The sequence below is a fragment of the Rutidosis leptorrhynchoides genome, chromosome 5 (genome assembly GCF_046630445.1).
Source record: "Rutidosis leptorrhynchoides isolate AG116_Rl617_1_P2 chromosome 5, CSIRO_AGI_Rlap_v1, whole genome shotgun sequence".
In the NCBI taxonomy this organism is placed as follows: Eukaryota; Viridiplantae; Streptophyta; class Magnoliopsida; order Asterales; family Asteraceae; genus Rutidosis; species Rutidosis leptorrhynchoides.
This window is the reverse complement of record NC_092337.1, coordinates 101,276,769-101,299,958: the sequence shown is the minus strand read 5'-3', so window position 1 is coordinate 101,299,958 and position 23,190 is coordinate 101,276,769. Positions and strand designations below refer to the sequence as shown.

The 23,190-nt window shown below is 33.2% G+C and overlaps 2 protein-coding genes across 2 annotated transcripts; one reads left to right on the top strand and one right to left on the bottom strand.

Annotated features, from left to right (window-relative positions):
• Nucleotides 1-8,643: 8,643 nt before the first annotated feature.
• Nucleotides 8,644-15,250, bottom strand: LOC139846746 (ubiquitin-conjugating enzyme E2 2-like). Its single transcript, XM_071836240.1, has 6 exons — nt 15,123-15,250; nt 14,729-14,862; nt 14,610-14,635; nt 14,361-14,450; nt 13,180-13,268; nt 8,644-8,961 (listed from the first exon to the last, which is right to left on the bottom strand). The coding sequence occupies exons 2-6, from the start codon at nt 14,851-14,853 to the stop codon at nt 8,833-8,835; spliced, it is 459 nt and encodes a 152-aa protein (XP_071692341.1). The 5' UTR covers nt 14,854-14,862; nt 15,123-15,250; the 3' UTR covers nt 8,644-8,832.
• On the top strand, nt 9,542-11,830 carry LOC139846745 (uncharacterized). Its single transcript, XM_071836239.1, has 2 exons — nt 9,542-10,117; nt 10,349-11,830. The coding sequence occupies exons 1-2, from the start codon at nt 9,919-9,921 to the stop codon at nt 11,302-11,304; spliced, it is 1,155 nt and encodes a 384-aa protein (XP_071692340.1). The 5' UTR covers nt 9,542-9,918; the 3' UTR covers nt 11,305-11,830.
• Nucleotides 15,251-23,190: the final 7,940 nt, after the last annotated feature.

The window sequence follows — 23,190 nt, the reverse complement described above, 5'->3', positions numbered from 1 at the left end:
AATGACAGAATTTAAATTGCGATAAAGTAAATTGCAGTAATTAAAATGACAGTAAATAAAGGTACGATGAAATATGAAATAAAAGTATTATGCTTATTTAAACTTCCGTAATCATGATGTTTGACGTTTTAATTTTAATTTATTACCCTGGGTTAATTGTCCTTTGTCTTGGATTATTTGATACCTTTATGGTTTTTGTCCAAAATAGTCCATCGGTCATAATTATAAAATGCTCGTCAAATTAACCTTATTCCCGAAGTCAAATATTCCAACTAATTAGGGATTCGAACTGTAACAAGGTTTTAATACTTTGTTTAATGATTACACCAGGTTATCGACTGCGTATAATCCAAAGTTTTAATACTTTGTTAACAATTACACCAATTATCCTTGTATGTAATCCACTCCTGTTTTAATTAGTCCATGATACATTAATTTATTCACTTGGCCATATTGAATAATCAATTACCCAATCCAATTGATTAATTAAATGATTGTAAACGATGTCGTATAAATGTCACTAAATAGGACATTCGTAATCAATTTAATAATTATTAGATTAACTAATTTGAAGATAGGTTCGACAGGTTCCAATGAGTTGTCATTCAATTAGACAATACCCCCTACCTATTAATAGTCAAAAGTCCAATGTTCACAAGTGTCGGTCTTTTGTTCAAACCCTAATTATGGTACAAAATCCAATAACCCCATCTTAATATTTAGCCCAACATCACAATTACTTCGGCTCAAATAAGCATAATAATAACTTAGTTACGAGACATTAATTTAAAAAGGAAGAACATAGCTTACAGTAATTATTCATCGCGTAGCGTTACACGGACAGAGTTCCGACTTACAAAACCTTAAAACATTTCTTACATTAACCCAATTATTATTAAACTTAAATTAAACTTAATATTCTAAATATAAATATATATATATATATATTTCTTACAGAGGAAGAAGAGTGAAAGAGTGTACATAATTCGTCCGAAAATGTTGCAATTTATAGACTTGGCCAGGATTCCCCTGCCATGCGATCGCATGGTTTTTAGGCATCCTGGCCATGCGATCGCATGGCCAGCTGTATCAGGCCACTTGCTTTTGTTTTCTTGCTTGCCGACGTTTTATTTAAATATATATATAATATATATATAATTTATATTAATTATATATATATTATATTATATTCTTGTACATAGTTGACTTGTAATTTTTGGTCCGTTGACTCGCGCGTTGATGCTCGGTTTATATCTCGGTTCCGGATTTTCGAACGTCCTTTCGTACGCGTAGATATCTTGTACTTTGCGTTTCACAATTTGTAATTTGCACAAAAAATTATTTTCCTTAACTCCCAAAATCCGCGCAAGTCATTTAACTCACTTTTTAGGACGCTTTTGAGTGCAGTATGGCTTTAAGGACCCTTTTCCAGCTTTAGTGGCACTTTTTCTTCAATTCTTTAATCTTCGTGCTTCGTCTTCGCATTTATTTATTTAAACGATTACAACTTAAAAATAGAACAATTGTAACTAAAAACTTTACATATTGGAATGATATTGCGCCTAATTATATGTTCATTTAGAGCACTATCAAATATCCCCACACTTGAACGTTGCTTGTCCTCAAGCAATACAAAACTTGAAATAAAATCACACTTCACTCGAATCACTTTTTTATTCTCACACTTTATACATCAGTGATTTTGATACAGCGGTATGAACAATGATAGTAACGATGTGGTTTACAGTCCCACATGACTATGAAAATTTAGATCCTTTAAGGAAATTGGATCTTTATGAAAACATTTGATCTTTTGAAAATTCATTCTAGCTTTTACCCTAGATAAGTTTTTCGGAATAACCCTTCACCGGTGTTGCAAAATGTTTTTGTGGGTTTTGTGGGTTTCAGATTTTAAAATTTTAGCTCAAAACTTGCAGTTTTGTGTCACCCACTTGCTAACCTTGTATTAGAAAAGCAACGCGTCCAGTATACTTGCTCCGTATATTACGTTTCGGTAAACTACCATCCGGTTGTAAAGGAAAGCGTTGAACAAGCAATTGTTAAGGCAATGTCTAATGACATGCAGATGTTCATGGTCCACAACGTGTCGGATGCAATTACTATCCTTTGTAGGAGAAATAGTAAAGATCACTCTATAGTTTTTTGGTCTGGCACAAGGTCCTGTCTTCGACCATGCTATGCAACCACCGTTCTTACGGTTGACACCCGATTTGGTTCAGGTGACCTAATGAATTCTGATGAATTCTCAGGATTTTACGTTCAATGGTAATGAACGCATTGAAAATAGGTTTTCAGAAAACAAATCAGTTTTAATTTGATCAAAATATTTTCTCGTTCAAGCTCGAGTTTAGATATCATTGAATTCCATGAGTTTGTGATTCTCAATCTTTAAAGTCAATCTCAAGGATTGAGTAATATCAGGCTTAAAAGCTGATTTTTAATCTTTAAGGAGATTATCCTTTCTGGGGGTCTGATTCATTAGTCTTTTCAAGCTAATTTGCACGGTGCCCTCTCCATTTTACGAGACAGATCCTCTCATGGTTAGGATAAGTCTGACCACTTGACGACCCTGTTTGATGCTGAGGTCTGTGGATTTCCTGCTGATTTTAGAGATGACTTTTCTAGATTTTTCGTCAACCTACAGCTGGTCTGGACGATAACTTCCTGACCTAAATCAAGAAGCGCGTGTCTTTTTCGAAAGACTTTACTTCCTTTTAATGATGGAATTGATTCATCGTGTAGATCCATCTATTCTTTCAAAGGTATTACAATAAATCGGGTAAAACTGATTAGTTTAGTCCAAAGCAAAAGTACCTGCAATAATCTGTACCAAATATGTGATATGTGTTTTAAAGAACTTGGTAAATTCTTCCCACACTTAGCTTTTATTTATTCTTTTCTTTGCCTTTTTATTCTCTTCTATTCCATTTTAAATGAATTCAAGATTTTTGGGTTGTTTCTCCATTTATGTTCTCTCCGAGGTAACAATAATTTCGACATTAACACCTAGTTTTATCGTTCATAAATATGTATAAACATGATTTTGAATTCATTTAGTTGAAAATTTTTTAAATTTTCACAAAATTTGGTAATTAAACTAAGTGTAAACCCGAGAGAATTTATAACCCTTCCCCACACTTGAGATCATGCAATGCCCTCACTTGCATGAAATCAGACTATAATTATAAATTCATGAGGGTGATTAGTGTAGAAAAGTGATTAAAAATACCGAGTTTGCAAACATATTATTTTATATCACATTTGATATTTTGCGTCTTTTCGTCAAAATTAGTAGCTTTTGCTGAACTTTAATGCCAGTCTTTGAAAGTGCGCTGTTTTACCCTGTTTTGTACATAAGATAAACTACAAACATATATATAGTATATATATTTTTTTTTTATAAAACCTTTATTTATTAAAACAATTTAAATGAATAATTTTTTAAAATTTTATTTCCTTTTACTTTAGGTAGTTTCGGTATGTTTACCTAGTCCGTCCCTCGACAAAATTTAAAATTTGTCGTTAAAGCGATTGTTTTAAAAGCAAAGATTTTTGGGTTTTTTAATTTTTTTGGTATACTTTAGATCAATAAAATTAAAAAGAATGATAACAAAATTTTTCGCCCTGCCCTCAGGTAAAGCAATTTCGTTCTATGATCTAGTCTTTAACTTACGACGAATTTTAGAAATCATTTTTTTAAACTTAATGAAATAAAGTAAATTTTGTTTTTAAATTCACACAAAACTTAAATTTAAAAATGCATATTAATTTCATACAAAACCTACAAAACAAAAATTCAGAATGGGGGGAGAAAACTAGTTCTTTAGTGTCTGCTAGTGAAAAAGACCAATCGGATTCCATTCTCGGAACTACACGAGAAAAGAACAACTAACTCTAGACAGCGTTTTCTTTTTAGAACATTTGAATCTCCCCACACTTAGGTAGCTGTGGTGTCGAAATTGTGATTAATTTCATTGTCAATTTCTCTTGGACCATAATCAACTTGCATATCTGTGACTTTTGCTTTAAGCCATTGGTCGGATTCTTGTGTAATATCCACAAATTCAACTAGTTTCGCATTTTCTTTAGGCGATAGATTGGATACTAACCGGTTACATAACTTAAAGTTCCCTTTGGTTCTAGCATCGCGAATCCGTTTAATAAGTTTCTTCATTGAACTATTAATAACGGGGTCATTTAATTTTGTATCAACAACGTGGTTCTTTGTTATCAAGTCATCATTAGGTGTTACTTCATTTTCCCCACACTTAGGCGTTTTATTATTGTTAAGCACTACCATTGGAGTTGGTAAAACAACATGGTTCTTACCAATCGTTTTTATTGGTTCAACGGTCTTAGTTGGTGGAGATTTAGACTTTCGACTCACAAAGGTGATCGATTTTTCATCATTACTAAGTGTCATTCTACCCTCTCTTACATCAAATAACGCCTCGGTGGACGCTAAGAATGGTCGACCTAAAATTAGAGGAATGTTTGAGTCTTCTTCTATGTCAATGACAATAAATTCGACTAGAAAGGTTAAATTACCTACTTGAACGGGTAGGTTGTCAGCAATTCCAACTGGGTGCTTAAGGGTTTGATCAAAGAGTCGAACACTCATTTCCGTTGGACTTAACTCACCTACTCCTAATCTCTTATATAATGAAAGGGGCATAACACTCACACTCGCACCTAAATCTGCTAGTGCATCATACATGACACAATCACTAAGTAGACAAGGAACAATAAATTCACCCGGATCACCCAACCTTGGTGGAAGTTTTGGTGGAACTGTCTTTACCGGGTTTACTTCTACGATTTTTGTTTCTTGTACTTTTTTATTCTTCTTCTTCTTTCCAGAGGTATCACAAACTTTATTACCTATTACTTGCTCATACTCAACTCCTTTTCTTGGAAACGGGATGGGTGGCCTGTATGGTGCCACCACTGGCTTTACATACTCGGGTGGTGGTGGTGTTGTAACTTCTTCATTGTTACTCACATCGAAAACCTTCCCATCTTCTAATGATGGTTTTTCAGAATTCATTGATACCGTATTAACATTCTCATTCCGAGGATTTACTTCAGTATCACTCGGTAGCTTTCCTTGTTCCCTCTCACTCATCATGCTAGCAAGAGTACCTACGTGTTTTTCTAGATTCAAAATGGAAGCTTGTTGAGTTCTTAATGACTGATCAAACCTCTCATTTATTTGGGTTTGAGTTGCAATAAATTGTGTTTGAGATTCCATTAGCTTTGCCATCATTTCTTCTAGATTTGGCTTTTTCTCTTCGGTTTGTTGTGGTGGTTTATAGAGGCCAGGTCTTTGTTGATTGAAAGTGTTGTTTTGAGTTGGTTGGTTATTCGGACCTTGTTGGTTATACGAGTTATTGTTGGGTCCATTTGGATTGTAAAGAATATTTTGATTTCGATTAAAGTTTGGCCTTGGCGGTTGATAATTATTTTGATAATTATTTTCCGGCCTTTGGTTCATGTAGGAAACATTCTCACGTTGTTCCATCGTTTGCTCAATGTGACAATCTTTTGTTAAGTGTGGTCCACCGCATTGCTCACAACTAATTCGTATTGCGTGAATATCTTTAGTCATCTTTTCCATTCGTCTCTCGAAAGCATCTATTTTTGCGGAAACGGAATCAAAGTCATGGCTAGAATCGGCTCTAGCCGCTTTAGATGAACGAAAAATATCTTTTTCTTGGTGCCACTCATGTGAGTGGGAGGCTGTGTTATCAATAATTTTGTGAGCTTCAGTTGCGGTTTTCTTCAGAATGGAACCACCAACTGCTGTGTCGATGTCTTTTCGTGTAGCGACGTCGACACCTTGGTAGAATATTTGTACTATTTGATAAGTGTCTAAACCGTGCTGAGGACATCCTCTCAACAACTTTCCGAATCTTGTCCACGCCTCATATAATGTTTCATTTGGCTTTTGCACGAACTTAACAATTTCTCCTTGAAGTCTCACGGCTTTGGATGCCAGAAAGAATCTTTTAAGAAATTTCTCAACTAAGACATCCCATGTGTCAATCGCTCCTTCAGGTAACGATTCTAACCAATCTTTGGCTTCTCCCTTTAAAGTCCAGGAAAATAACATGAGATAGATCTGTTCATCCTCAACTTCTCTGATTTTAAATAGAGTACAGATCCTATTAAAGGTTCGAAGATGTTCATTTGGATCTTCCTTCGGCGTACCACTAAATTGACATTGATTAGTTACCATGTGTAGGATTTGTCCTTTGATTTCATAATTTGGCGCATTAATGTCTGGCTTAATAATGGCGTGTCCTTGGCCCGTGCGTGTGGCTCTCATTCGATCTTCCATACTTAGAGGTTCCGTTATTTCCATATTTGAAATTGTTGAATCCGAATCACTAGAAGATTCTGATTTAACGGTTTGTGGTTCAGGAGGAATGATTAGTGGTTCAGGATTTTGGAATTGTCCCTGAATATCCTCCGGGTTCTCAATTGTGAGGTCTGGTTCAAAAAAATGGATTATCGGAAATTTGAGTTGGAGTACTTGTTCGACTAGATGATGATTCTAAAGAAAAATCAACGGCGACGATATTGACTAGATGTCTTGATCGAGTTACAGGTGGTGAACGTATGAAAGGTGGTGAACGTTTTGCTCGGTGCATTCACTGAATATCCTATTAATTATAAAAATAAAAATTATATAAGTTATCAAATTAATAGACTTTTCTGGTTTTGCCCACGTTTCGAATAGCCAAAAGATGCAGCAGGGAGCCAGGATCCTTTAAGTCGAAAAATCCACAACTCAGCCACTAACAAATCCAACTATTACTACGAAGCAGAAATTTTGGATGTCTATCAATTTAACCACTTAAAATAATTTTTCTGTCGAAGTTTAAAGAAAATAAAGAAAATTCTATGTCCTAAAAACTAGAGCGTAGAAATGAGAAAGAAAAAAAAAACGCGTCGAGAAATAAGAATCGAAAAACAAACGTCGAAAAATAAAAAGTCGAAAGACAAAAATAAGAAAGTAAAGCGTCGAAACTTAAAAGTCTAAAAACTAAATATTAAAACTTGCGTCTAAAAGTATTAAGGCTTAAAAGGAATTCCAAATCAAAAAAATCAATTACTTAAAAGGCACTAAAATTTATTTAAAACTAAGGCGATAAGCGACGTCGTAAGATTCTAAAGCGCCTAAATCTTAATCTTAAAGAAAAAGCACTTAAGGGAATTTACGGCAAAGCCTAAAAATCTAGAAATATAAAAGTTTCTACGGCAAGATACTAAGTTTAAAATTAATTACGAACAATAAAAATACAAATTACGAATTAAACGATAAAAATAATACAATTTATAAAAAGAAACAAAAAATGATAAAATTATTTATTTTTATAAAAATATTATTTTTATATTATTATTTTATAAAAGTATTAATTTATATAATTAATAATAATAATAATAACACTTAATATTACTAAATATAAATTAAAACTAAACTTAAAAACTAATTAATTAATTAAAACCCTAATTAGGTTAATAATAATAATTATTATTATTTAAAAACCCTACGTGTAATTAATGTCCGAGGATAGTCCTGTCAGCTCAACTCATGCGACCGCATGATATTTAGTCGTCAGGGTCATTCGATCGCATGGCCCAAGATTCCAGAAATCCTTCCGGGCTTTTAACAGGCTCGGCCCAATTTATATTTTATTTATTATTTGATTTTTATATTTTCTGATTTATTACAAAATAATTATATGAATTAAATTAAACTTATATTTTAAATTTAAAAATAAAAGCACTTTTTAATTTTATATATAAAATCTTAATATATATATATATATATATATATATATATATATATATATATATATATATATATATATATATATATATATATATATATATATATATATATATTATTTTATTATTTTTAACACTTATTATAAATATAAAATATTTTTACGAAATAAGAAATAATATATTTTTACAAAAATATAGTTTTACTAAAATATAGCGTTTCATCGGTTCTCCGGCAGCGGCGCCAAAATACTTGATGTGTGCAAGGTGTAGTACGTAATACTATTAATTTTACTACGAAATACTATTAAATAAGATACAATTTACACAAGTTATTTATTTATTTATTGAATGAATATACCTAAACCTTGCTACAACACTTATAGGCAGTATACCTAATCATAGATTAGTGTAGTTTTTAGTAAGTCATCATGATTTGGTGAATGGTAATGGGTCAGAATCATCATTCTCACCAACTATTTATTTATGTACTAGTGATAACCAACAACCACTGATGATTAAACATATGATAAACAGTATTTGGGGGGTTTAATCCAATGCATCAATTACTAAATTTCCCCCCTTCTTTTTTTATTCCTGATTAGTTTTAGCTAGGAGGAGTTCTGCATGATACACTTGATTAAGTTCAGAATGGTGACCCTTCCAAGTTAATAGACGCGTCCCTAAAGTTTCAATGAATTATGGACACTTATCTCATGCAACCCAATATATCTCATGCAACCCAATATATAAAGTTGCAGTCAACACATTACAATAACAAAGCATTATGTACAAAATGTCATAAAAATGCAAGAGACAGCACACAGACAAAATCCCTACATATTAAAACATATATAGCATGACCACATATGAACATTGTTTACCATTTATTACTGTTTGTGTGGTTCTCAAATGAACATTATGTTATAGAAATACGAACCACACTACAAGGAGCGGGAGAGGTAAAGGCAATAAGTTTACAGCCAATGATATAGCCATATAGGACCAGCATGTTGACTCTTAGTCGGCGGTCCAGCTCTGCTCAACAATTTCTCGCACTTTTCGGTTGTACTCGCGCTTATTCTCACTAAACATTCTTGCTGCTTCAGAGTTGGCCGGTGAATTTGGGTTTGGGTCACAAAGCAATGACTACAATGGGCAAAAAGTAAATGATGTTAACAAACCACCAAAAATAGTTTACTGACCTAATTCTTCAAAAAGATAAGCTTCTGGCTTTTTGAATGATGTAGATATTACAAATTACAATGTGATAATAAAACATATATAGTATTATGGTAAAATGAGATAATGCAGAATTAATACATGAAAGAAATCATATAGCTCAGACCACTTTACATCTTAGGGTCTTTCGGTTCGAATCCCTTAGTTTTGGCCGATGAATGGATGGTGGTGATGTATTTCAGACCACTTTAGTATGGTACCATATTGAAACGTGTATTAATTTAATTTTGTTACTAAAACAATGGTGAAGTTGGGAGAGACTTTGAGGATGGAGTATGGTGATCTTGGCTGACTTTTCGTTTAGGAACAAGCTGAACATAATAATTATGGGGGAAAAGCCACATCATCAATAGCACGCATATGGAATGCTGATAGAGAACAGATCACTACATTCTTTATCTAGCCCTATTTACATTTATTACCAGCCCACGAATGGATCACCCAAGCCCAACATTTTCAAAGGCTATTATATGAGGAATATGAGGAATGAGAAGAAGATCAAGATTAAGGGTCAGGATCATTTGAGTTGTTATTCTGTTTGAGTCTAGCATTATAAATAGATGAGTCATGGTGAGAGAAAGGCAGGCATGAATTAAGTATGTGTGTGGCTCTTTGAGCTTAGGCAGGAAGTAAGCTATGGAGCTTCTTCTTGATTAGGCAGAGTGTTTTCCAATACTTGGATTCCTCTGATTTTATTCCTATTGTATTTCTGTAATTCATCATCATTAGTAAACAAATCTTCCATTTACATCTTCTTTACATTATCTGTTCTATTGCATCAGTTCTACATCCTTATTACTATTACTTTCACAAATTACTATTGTTCTTCTTGTTTGTTGCTCCTGCTATATCAGATATCTATCAATGGTTCCATTTCCACTTACCCTATCCTCTCCAATAATGGTGATTCCAAATCAGCCTTCGATTACCACTCAATTAGAGTCTCGATTAGATGCACAAGATGAAAAAATAGAATTATTATCAACTCAAGTGCAAGAGCTCAATTTATCAATGAAGAAAATCGTCTCTGAATTACCCAGATCTATTGAAAAGCTAATTGCAGGTAGTGTTCCACCTTCAAAACCTGTTACACCACCAGAAAATCAGCCACCAATCACCACCCAATTGCAATCCAAATTCAATTCAAATGATGAGAATTCAACACAATCTCCAGATTCATCCTATTCACCTTCACTATCACTATCAGAACACAACCGTATTGCTATTGATTATATCGAGCAATATATCAACAAATATAAAGTCTCATGTGCCCTAATTCCTAATTTATCTGCAGATCAAGCAATTGAGATTTTTATAAGTGGATTAGAAAAAGATATTGGAAATTGGTTACGAATTTTGAATCCGGAGTCTTGTGATCGAGCGATGGATCTCGCACGCCATGTCGCCATAGCCACCGCTCATGGAGGAAATACAATTTCCAGGAGAAATACGATTATTGAATGGAAGGCGTCTGCCTCAGTTGATCGTAAAGGTAACCCTAATTCTAAGGGCTCACGTGCTTATTCTTCATGTTCCAGTGAAAGGCCAAATTATTGCAATGAAAAAGCAAGCCCAATTACGAGCCCATGTTATCAATCAAGTAAGCCACAATCTCAAACAAGCCCACACACTCACCAAGCCCAACGGAACCCTTATTTTCCTAATAGGCCTGTTAACCCTACTTTCACCTCAATCTGTCATCTGACCAAAATTGACGAAGGTGAATCGACCAAAGAAGAAGAAAACTGCTCAATTAAATTTACAGGAGTTCAGGGTAATCTGAGACTGCACGGAATTGATTCACCACTCTTAAATCATACTTCACTCAATAATTTTGTAGAACGAAATCTCCCTCAGCTCTCTACAAAGATAAACTCCAACACAATGGTAAGTCAAAGCACTTTTTCAAGCTCAGAAAATCTTATCAAGGTAAAAGACATTAGAGAATCTGAACTTCATGGTTCCACTTTCTTTTCAAAGATAGATTTTAAATTGGGGTTTTATCAAGTGGGGATTCGCAAATCAAATGTGAACAAGACAACCTTTGTTACTATTGGTGGACAACACGAATTCCTTAGTGAGCCTTCTGTTTTGACAAATACACATGCTTTGCTTCTCAAATGGGCTGTTGACACCACTGTTAAAATCAACTATCTCCCTCGCATGTACACTGATTCATTTGATCTTACCATGGGTAGTTGTTTAACACCTTATACATTCTTGCAAGATGAAAAACAAACTCGACAATAGCTTATCGCGTGGAAATCTGATTTAGGGAAGGCACCACTTGCGCAAACTCCAATAACATTCTCGTTTGTTTCTATCATTTTACTATATGTCAGTACATGTTGGCAAGAGACTTCAGGCTTGAGGACAAGCCTGATTTTCATGACGTCGGTATTGATAGAGAACAGATCACTACATTCTTTATCTAGCCCTATTTACATTTATTACCAGCCCACGAATGGATCACCCAAGCCCAACATTTTCAAAGGCTATTATATGAGGAATATGAGGAATGAGAAGAAGATCAAGATGAAGGGTCAGGATCATTTGAGTTGTTATTCTGTTTGAGTCTAGCATTATAAATAGATGAGTCATGGTGAGAGAAAGGCAGGCATGAATTAAGTATGTGTGTGGCTCTTTGAGCTTAGGCAGGAAGTAAGCTATGGAGCTTCTTCTTGATTAGGCAGAGTGTTTTCCAATACTTGGATTCCTCTGATTTTATTCCTATTGTATTTCTGTAATTCATCATCATTAGTAAACAAATCTTCCATTTACATCTTCTTTACATTATCTGTTCTATTGCATCAGTTCTACATCCTTATTACTATTACTTTCACAAATTACTATTGTTCTTCTTGTTTGTTGCTCCTGCTATATCAGATATCTATCAAATGCTCACTAATTGATGAATGACCGGTTATAGGTAAAGAAAATGACTAAAACGTCAAATTAAACAAATGTTTATGATTTGAAGATTAAGTTAACTAAACTTGAAAAATTAAAACATCAGGGGTAAAAATTGAGCGGTTCATAAAAGTTTGGCGATTAAACCATTATTTACCCAATGAAAAAGATACATATATATTTCATTTTGGATATGTTTTTAATGATGACGCAATCCTAGTCGTTTATGAAGATGCCAGATCTGACCAATCTATCAGATTATTGAAATTATTAAATTGTTCTTGCTTTTCAGCTTCAGACGTGAGACGTGATCTTATTCCCCCTCTCTTCTTAAACAACAGATTATTCATATTGGGAATTAGGTTGTAAAGTAATTACGATCCTAAATATGGCCATATGGGACAATGTTTCGTAGTTATTATAATTTATAATCATTTATAATAGCAGCCAACTATATCATCAATGCTGTAACATAATTATTAATCTAATTCCTTTAGCAGAACAATATAATGGACACGTTTATGATAAAGTTTCTATCTTCGATTGATTTGTTTATACCTGGCAAACGGGTCAAACGGGTCAGGTTGGGGCGGTTTAGGTAATGGGTCAAAACGGTTTTAAGTTATAATGGGTTATGGGTCAAACGCGTCCAAATGGGTTCGGCCGAGTTGGGTAACAGGTCGAAACGGGTCATAGGTCAAATAGGTCAAATAGGCCAAATGGGTCCAAACGGGTCATATACTTTTACATTTATGATTACGTTTATATTTACGTTAATACTTCTACATTTAGGATTACGTTTGATGGATAAAACTTGTTATGATTTTTATGCTCGCCCCATTTGACCCATTCATAAGACCCATTAGACCTATCCATATTTATTGAGCTTTAGAGATTGATACATTCTTGACCTATTCCTTTATATTTTGTATAGGACCCAATAGGTTCAATTAAAATTTAGTTTACATTGCCAGGCCTAATTTTCCTCAAGACCTAGTTCACCCGAAAGCTTGATCCAATTCACCCAAATTTGAGAGAGTGGGTCTCAATTGCCAATTGCCAGGTATAATATTGTTGACCAATTCTACAATTAAGGCTAGACACAAACTAAAAGAAAGTGTCCTATATCTGGAATCAGTTTCTAGTGAAAAGGCATGCACCCCGAGTAAAATTTTAGATACAATAAACCCTGTTAAAATACTTAAGCTAGCTCACCTGAATTGATGTAAGAATAGCAGCAACATCATATATTGGACTCCACTGATTTTGAAGGATGTCCAAGCATATGCTTCCATCTGCATAAACTGACAAATAGGAAATGATAAAATAAAAACAAAGTAGCCATCACCTACATATAAAGAATATGAAAGCAACACCAAAATGCAAAAAACAGTTGTTCTATAACATAGCATTGGGCTGAAAAGTTCTTTCAAACAGCAAGTATTGAGTTGGTAGCTTATACAGTGTTGTAAACGGCGGCCAAATCTCAACCAATTAGCCGGTTTGGTAACTAGCCCGCCACGTTTCGCCCAAAGAATGTCTTATTATTAGTCGAATGTCTTATTATTAGTCGATCAACGATAAAAAGTCATGTCAAAGCCAGTTAAAGTCGGGTCTAAGTCAGGTCTGAGTCGTTCAAACTTCAATCCCAACCAACTATACTTGGGGCCTTGCCTTTAAAAAAAAAAAAAAAAAAAAAAAAGGTTAGCCAAAGTTTGGCAGTGCCTTAGGCACCTTCTATAGTTGGTGGGTTTTCTAAAAGTAATTGTTTGCATGTTTTTGCTAAGCTCAAATGGGCTATTTCCTTTAAGCACATTATTCAGTATCAGACCATCGATATTAACTCTATCGTAAGTGTAAGTTCCTAACACAACTAACAGCTTAAGTCTCCAAAGTCTAAAACAGCAGAATAAACAAAGTTAATTTATCAACAGATACTAGTAGTTACTAATTAATTATATTAGAGACTACTAATCTAGTTAACAAATTGCTTTTTTGTTTGCCATACTTCGGTTGCTACTAGTACATATGTGTTTCATTGGTTTGACACCCGTGAAAAGCAAATGACACTTTAATTTTGCCTACATATAGCAAGTGAAGTATTTGTAATGTGTAAACATTTGTAAGGTATAAAACGTTAGGACAAAGCAATTTATAAGAACTCTATGCTTTATAGGCATTTCATCTACATGAGACACTCACCTTAGCGTCTAGGGCCACCGCCTAGGGCCCTTGGCGCATATTGCCTTTTCAGGCCAAGGCAGAGGCTGAATTATACAAGCCCCAAACAAGTACTACATGCAATGTTCAAAACACTAACAGACATGAAACGTGACTCCTGAAAACACACACGTGTTTACTGAAAAAATAAAAAACTTGTGACAAGAACAACTTACTATTTGGATGAAACATTCTAGAAATAAATCGAACTGTCGGTGGCTTATTTGGATAATCTTCTGAAAACTGCAACGTCAACTTAAAAGTACCTGAGATTGCCCATTACATGTTGTCAGATAACACAATGATACAACGTACCAACATTATAAGCTATCCTAATACTTTCACATTATAGCAATAACATCAACACATTCTATTTAATCAAAACAATATATGCAAAAGATAACAGTAACAAGCAACTAGCATACCTCCATCCCAGGGAGTGTCATCAGGACTGCAATACAAAAATAAAAACTAAAATATTTAGTAAAATAATCATATCATATCAAAAATATACAAGAATTAATTCAACTTTGATTCCACCTACCCAAATATAACAGCATTCCAAAGCATGATATTATTATCATAAGGTGCACCACTGATTCCAGCAGGTGGATCCTGCTGCAACCTCTTGAAATCCCTCATTAATCTCTTCCGTGACGGCGTTGACATCCTCACAGCCTATTATTTATATAAAATTTTAACAGCTAATAATCTAATCTATAAATACACCATATAAAAAAGTGAGTGACATTGAATTTGACCTTATATCTTTATAATTAGCTATATTACAGAGCATAAGAAGCGAAAGTGAAGCTAAAATTGAATATATTAAGATAAAATGTTAGTTGATTTTAGGGTTCCATATTCATATGATAGTAAGTGTGTGATAAATTGATTGGATGTATAAATAATTGAAAAGAACTGATGGATTTTGGTACCTTGAAAGTTATACTACCGGAAAATTGAAGGGAATCGGAAGATGATCAGCCGTCGGTGACGGAGAGGACGTCTACCTGTCGATGGCCGCCCTAAAAAACACAAAAGTATGGACGCAAGTGGACGAAGCTTCGACTTCGCGTAATAAGTGGACGAAGCTTTGATTAATTTACTTAAGTGGTCCTTGTAGTTTTGTGTAAGTTACAAATGCAGTCTTATTATTCAACAATAGTTTCCACAACTTGCTAACGTATCTGGGTGGGTGGCTCAATTTTGTTAGCAGGGTCCTTTAGGTTTTGTTAGCTATAGGGTTCTCTTTGATTTTTTAGTAGCAGTCGTGGGTATTCTTGGATTCCTCGGTAGACGTTTCTTTGAAATAATATTTTCGTCGGGACTTGGAAGAATTCAAAGTGTTCAATATTTGGTTTGAAACATTTTGAATCGAAACCAAACCGAAAAAAACCAAGCCGACTTTGGTAAATGGTTTTCGGATCGATAAAAATTGAAAACCGAATTCGAATTCGGTTTTCAGTTCGATTTTTTGTTTTGAAATTTTGAATGTGATTAACCGAACACTATATATAAACCGAATTCAATTTATACAATATTAAATATTAAATAAATATAACATATCCCTCATTCCTGGCCTGTTGTGACTTGTATGTCTAGCCAACGATTGATTCCAAACGAATCTATAGATTTTTTTACCATTCGGCCAGATCTTCTAGATTGTATTCTCATTCCCGGCCTCGAGTAACTTTAAGTGAAGGACCCTTAATTAATATAATATAAAGCGTTAGCGCCCAACCGGCTTTCCGGTTCAAATGGTCGTGTTGATATGATGTAATTTATTAGTATTGTTATATACATGTTTTAATACATATTTTAACTTTTCATTTCAAAGTATGTTTACTCGTATTTGAAATCCTATTTAAATCTTTGATTTCATATTTTCGTAATTTCATTCACTCTACGTTTTTTAAACTGTAACCAGTTCAAGTCGACTTTTATCGCCAAGTCAATATATGTGTGTGTATGTTGAATATAAAATGTATATACAACTTTCTTTACAACATTTTTGTTAAATGAAAAAGTATACATTATGATTAAGACAACGATCGTTTTAGTTTTTTCTCTTGGTTAATGATTTTGTTTATTTATCTTAATATAATGTGTATTGTATCGTATTATTATGATATTCAGGTTATTATATTTTGTGATTTTTTTTAAATAGTAATTTTTGTTAGGTTGTTTTCAAAAATAGAAAAAATAAATATTTTTTGACAAAAATGGTAAAACCGAAGTTTGAAACTTCGATTTTGTCAAATCCGAAGTTTGAAACTTCGGTTTGTGTGCTTTTTGACCATGTACAGGGGATCTGAAGTTTCAAACTTCGGATTTGTTTTTTTTTTTTTACCCTATACCTATATAATTAATGGGTGATGATATTAGCACTTTTATTTTTTATAAATCCACTATAATTATAGTGTGGTTTCCATAATACCCCTGTGTAATTATTTTATATTTTATTAATTAATTGTTTTGTTCTCATACATCTTATCTCAAAACCCACAACACTATTCGGTCCCTTGACATAAGAAAATGAAGTGTTCAAGTATCATCATTTTCTCATCATTTCTTTCTTATCACTAACTCATTACATTTACTCTCAATCATGACATAGCATCAAATGAAACACTTCTATTATTTTAGTAATAATAATAATAATAATAATAATAATATTAATATTATTATTATTATTATTATTATATTAATGTATTATATTAATGTATTATATTAATGTATTATTATTATTACTGAGTATATTATTATTATTAAAATTTAAATATTTATATAAAGTATTAAGTTTGGTGGATCAAAAGAAACACCCACTTTTATGGTGGGACCCACATAAAATTACCTTCTGTACGAAGCTTCATCTTCGTCAAAACCTATAATATCGTACATATACATCTTCCATTGCCAAATTTGAACATCAAAACTTAAAATACAACCTCAAATCTTAAAATAGACAAAATTGCTGAAATGGTCCTTGTGGTTTGTACCAAAATGCTGATTTAGTCCCTGTGCTTTTTTTTTACGGACTTCGTCCTCGTGGTATGTCAATGCTGCTGATTTCGTCCCTATTTCTTACGGACGTCTAAATTAGCCGTTAAATAAGGGTCATGTGCAAAGCATGTGAGGGTAATGTAGTCTTTTCAGTCTTTCCTTCTCTTCTCTTTTCTTTCTAATTTATTCCCCATTTCTTTTTCTTTTTTCCTGTAAACTCTCACCATGGCATTTTACATAAAAATCAAAAAATACATATGAAGTAACATATAAATCCAAAATTGTGACTTTATCAGCTATCTTTTTTCCCCTCACCACCACCGCCATTGAATCCTACCCACTGGAATCTTTTCCAACCGCCACCGGAACAACAACCAACACCGACTTCAACACCAACAGTGTCTCATATTCTCGGATTACAAAAGTTAACGGCTCTGGCAACATGTAATGAAGATTCGGAGCTGCAAACTTGAAGGATCTTGTTTGAGATTGAAAGATGTTAAAATTCGAAAGTTTCAGCTGAAATGTCCCGTTCTTATTGATTAAAAACGTTCCATATTAATTGATTTCGTTGCGAGGTTTTGACCTCTATATGAGACGTTTTTCAAAGACTGCATTCATTTTTAAAACAAACCATAACCTTTATTTCATAAATAAAGGTTTAAAAAGCTTTACGTAGATTATCAAATAATGATAATCTAAAATATCCTGTTTACACACGACCATTACATAATGGTTTACAATACAAATATGTTACATCGAAATCAGTTTCTTGAATGCAGTTTTTACACAATATCATACAAACATGGACTCCAAATCTTGTCCTTATTTTAGTATGCAACAGTGGAAGCTCTTAGTATTCACCTGAGAATAAACATGCTTTAAACGTCAACAAAAATGTTGGTGAGTTATAGGTTTAACCTATATATATCAAATCGTAACAATAGACCACAAGATTTCATATTTCAATACACATCCCATACATAGAGATAAAAATCATTCATATGGGGAACACCTGGTAACCGACATTAACAAGATGCATATATAAGAATATCCCCATTATTCCGGGACACCCTTCGGATATGATATAAATTTCGAAGTACTAAAGCATCCGGTACTTTGGATGGGGTTTGTTAGGCCCAATAGATCTATCTTTAGAGTTCGCGTCAATTAGGGTGTCTGTTCCCTAATTCTTAGATTACCAGACTTAATAATAAGGGGCATATTCGATTTCGATAATTCAACCATAGAATGTAGTTTCACGTACTTGTGTCTATTTTGTAAATCATTTATAAAACCTGCATGTATTCTCATCCCAAAAATATTAGATTTTAAAAGTGGGACTATAACTCACTTTCACAGATTTTTACTTCGTCGGGAAGTAAGACTTGGCCACTGGTTGATTCACGAACCTATAACAATATATACATATATATCAAAGTATGTTCAAAATATATTTACAACACTTTTAATATATTTTGATGTTTTAAGTTTATTAAGTCAGCTGTCCTCGTTAGTAACCTACAACTAGTTGTCCACAGTTAGATGTACAGAAATAAATCGATAAATATTATCTTGAATCAATCCACGACCCAGCGTATACGTATCTCAGTATTGATCACAACTCAAACTATATATATTTTAGAATCAACCTCAACCCTGTATAGCTAACTCCAACATTCACGTATAGAGTGTCTATGGTTGTTCCGAAATATATATAGATGTGTCGACATGATAGGTCGAAACATTGTATACGTGTCTATGGTATCTCAAGATTACATAATATACAATACAAGTTGATTAAGTTATGGTTGGAATAGATTTGTTACCAATTTTCACGTAGCTAAAATGAGAAAAATTATCCAATCTTGTTTTACCCATAACTTCTTCATTTTAAATCCGTTTTGAGTGAATCAAATTGCTATGGTTTCATATTGAACTCTATTTTATGAATCTAAACAAAAAAAGTATAGGTTTATAGTCGGAAAAATAAGTTACAAGTCGTTTTTGTAAAGGTAGTCATTTCAGTCGAAAGAACGACGTCTAGATGACCATTTTAGAAAACATACTTTCACTTTGAGTTTAACCATAATTTTTGGATATAGTTTCATGTTCATAATAAAAATCATTTTTTCATAATAACAACTTTTAAATCAAAGTTTATCATAGTTTTTAATTAACTAACCCAAAACAGCCCGCGGTGTTACTACGACGGCGTAAATCCGGTTTTACGGTGTTTTTCGTGTTTCCAGGTTTTAAATCATTAAGTTAGCATATAATATAGATATAGAACATGTGTTTAGTTGATTTTAAAAGTCAAGTTAGAAGGATTAACTTTTATTTGCGAACAAGTTTAGAATTAACTAAACTATGTTCTAGTGATTACAAGTTTAAACCTTCGAATAAGATAGCTTTATATGTATGAATCGAATGATGTTATGAACATCATTACTACCTCAAGTTCCTTGGATAAACCTACTGGAAATGAGAACAATAGATCTAGCTTCAAAGGATCCTTGGATGGCTTGAAAGTTCTTGAAGCAGAATCATGACAAGAAAACAATTTCAAGTAAGATTTCCACTCGAAATAAGATTGTTATAGTTATAGAAATTGAATTAAAGTTTGAATATGATTATTACCTTGTATTAGAAAGATAACCTACTGTAAATAACAAAGGTTTCTTGATCCTGGATGATTACTTGGAATGGATTTAGAAATCTTGGAAGTAAACTTGCAACCTTGGAAGTATTCTTGATTTTATGAAACTAGAACTTTTGGAATTTATGAAGAACACTTAGAACTTGAAGATAGAACTTGAGAGAGATCAATTAGATGAAGAAAATTGAAGAATGAAAGTGTTTGTAGGTGTTTTTGGTCGTTGGTGTATGGATTAGATATAAAGGATATGTAATTTTATTTTCATGTAAATAAGTCATGAATGATTACTCATATTTTTGTAATTTTATGAGATATTTCATGCTAGTTGCCAAATGATGGTTCCCACATGTGTTAGGTGACTCACATGGGTTGCTAAGAGCTGATCATTGGAGTGTATATACCAATAGTACATACATCTAAAAGCTATGTATTGTACGAGTACGAATACGGGTGCATACGAGTAGAATTATTGATGAAACTGAACGAGGATGTAATTGTAAGCATTTTTGTTAAGTAGAAGTATTTTGATAAGTGTCTTGAAGTCTTTCAAAAGTGTATGAATACATATTAAAACACTACATGTATATACATTTTAACTGAGTTGTTAAGTCATCGTTAGTCGTTACACGTAAATGTTGTTTTGAAACCTTTAGGTTAACGATCTTGTTGAATGTTGTTAACCCATTGTTTATTATAAAAAATGAGATGTTAAATTGTTATATTATCATGATATTATGATATATAATATATCTTAGTATGATGTATATACAGTTAAATGTCGTTACAACGATAATCGTTACATATATGTCTCGTTTCGAAATCATTAAGTTAGTAGTCTTATTTTTACATATGTATTTCATTGTTAATACACTTAATAATATATTTACTTATCATTTAACATAATTAACCAAGTGTATCAATATCTTAATATAATTCATATGTACCTAGTAAGACGTTGTTATAACGATAATCGTTATATATATCGTTTTCGAGTTTCTTAAATTAATAGTCTCATTTTTATGTATATAACTCATTGTTAAAATACCTAATGAGATACATACTTATAATAAAATCATGTTAACTATATATATAACCATATATATGTCATCGTATAGTTTTTACAAGTTTTAACGTTCGTCAAACACCGGTCAACTTGGGTGGTCAATTGTCTATATGAAACCTATTTCAATTAATCAAGTCTTAACAAGTTTGATTGCTTAACATGTTGAAAACACTTAATCATGTAAATAACAATTTCATTTAATATATATAAACATGGAAAAGTTCGGGTCACTACAGTACCTACCCGTTAAATAAATTTCGTCCCTAAATTTTAAGCAGTTGGAGGTGTTGACGTATCTTCTGGAAATAAATGCGGGTATTTCTTCTTCATCTGATCTTCTCGTTCCCAGGTGAACTCGGGTCCTCTACGAGCATTCCATCGAACCTTAACAATTGGTATCTTGTTTTGCTTAAGTCTTTTAACCTCACGATCCATTATTTCGACGGGTTCTTCGATAAATTGAAGTTTTTCGTTGATTTGGATTTCATCTAACGGAATAGTGAGATCTTCTTTAGCAAAATATTTCTTCAAATTTGAGACGTGGAAAGTGTTATGTACAGCCGCGAGTTGTTGAGGTAACTCAAGTCGGTAAGCTACTGGTCCGACACGATCAATAATCTTGAATGGTCCAATATACCTTGGATTTAATTTCCCTCGTTTACCAAATCGGACAACGCCTTTCCAAGGTGCAACTTTAAGCATGACCATCTCTCCAATTTCAAATTCTATATCTTTTCTTTTAATGTCAGCGTAGCTCTTTTGTCGACTTTGGGCGGTTTTCAACCGTTGTTGAATTTGGATGATCTTCTCGGTAGTTTCTTGTATTATCTCCGGACCCGTAATCTGTCTATCCCCCACTTCACTCCAACAAATCGGAGACCTGCACTTTCTACCATAAAGTGCTTCAAACGGCGCCATCTCAATGCTTGAATGGTAGCTGTTGTTGTAGGAAAATTCTGCTAACGGTAGATGTCGATCCCAACTGTTTCCGAAATCAATAACACATGCTCGTAGCATGTCTTCAAGCGTTTATATCGTTCTTTCGCTCTGCCCATCAGTTTGTGGATGATAGGCAGTACTCATGTCTAGACGAGTTCCTAATGCTTGCTGTAATGTCTGCCAGAATCTTGAAATAAATCTGCCATCCCTATCAGAGATAATAGAGATTGGTATTCCATGTTTGGAGACGACTTCCTTCAAATACAGTCGTGCTAACTTCTCCATCTTGTCATCTTCTCTTATTGGCAGGAAGTGTGCTGATTTAGTGAGACAATCAACTATTACCCAAATAGTATCAAAACCACTTGCAGCCCTTGGCAATTTAGTGATGAAATCCATGGTAATGTTTTCCCATTTCCATTCCGGGATTTCGGGTTGTTGAAGTAGACCTGATGGTTTTTGATGCTCAGCTTTGACCTTAGAACACGTCAAACATTCTCCTACGTATTTAGCAACATCGGCTTTCATACCCAGCCACCAAAAATGTTTCTTGAGATCTTTGTACATCTTCCCCGTTCCAGGATATATTGAGTATCTGGTTTTATGAGCTTCTCTAAGTACCATTTCTCTCATATCGCCAAATTTTGGTACCCAAATGTAATGACCCGGAATTTTCCGACCAAATTATACTTATGAGATTAATATTTACATAAATTAAACCATACCAACTTGATAAGCAATCCAAATTGTTGAGACTTGTGTTTTTGAAAAGAGTTTTACACAACGTTTGACCATCCAATATGACCGATGATATCACGAACTATATAACATACGATAATTATACGTTTGTGTATATATATGTATTTATATATATTTAACATGATCTAAGGATGGTTTAACATCTCATTGTGTACTAATGACAATGAGTTATAAGTATATTTTGAAACTACTAACTTAAGTTTTCAAAACGATAACTATACGTAACATTCTTTGATATATATACTTATAATATATAATGCTTATACACGTATCGTATATATAAAGTATTTAATCACTTTTTAAGGACTTAAATACATAAAACAATATAAGTATATTCACAAAAGATAGCTATATTTGAATTCTCATTCCGTTTCCTCAAGATTTCTATACGTATATCTAGGGTATATGTACCCGTATCATACCCAGCTTCTATACGTATTTACTATTGGTATATACACATCAAATCAACATCCTAATCAACATTATTACTGCCCTAGATATGAGGTAACTAGGATTTGTCAAGTAGTATGAATTATTAGTAAGAAAACAAAATTAGGAATCCTTTTCTTTCTTTATAAAC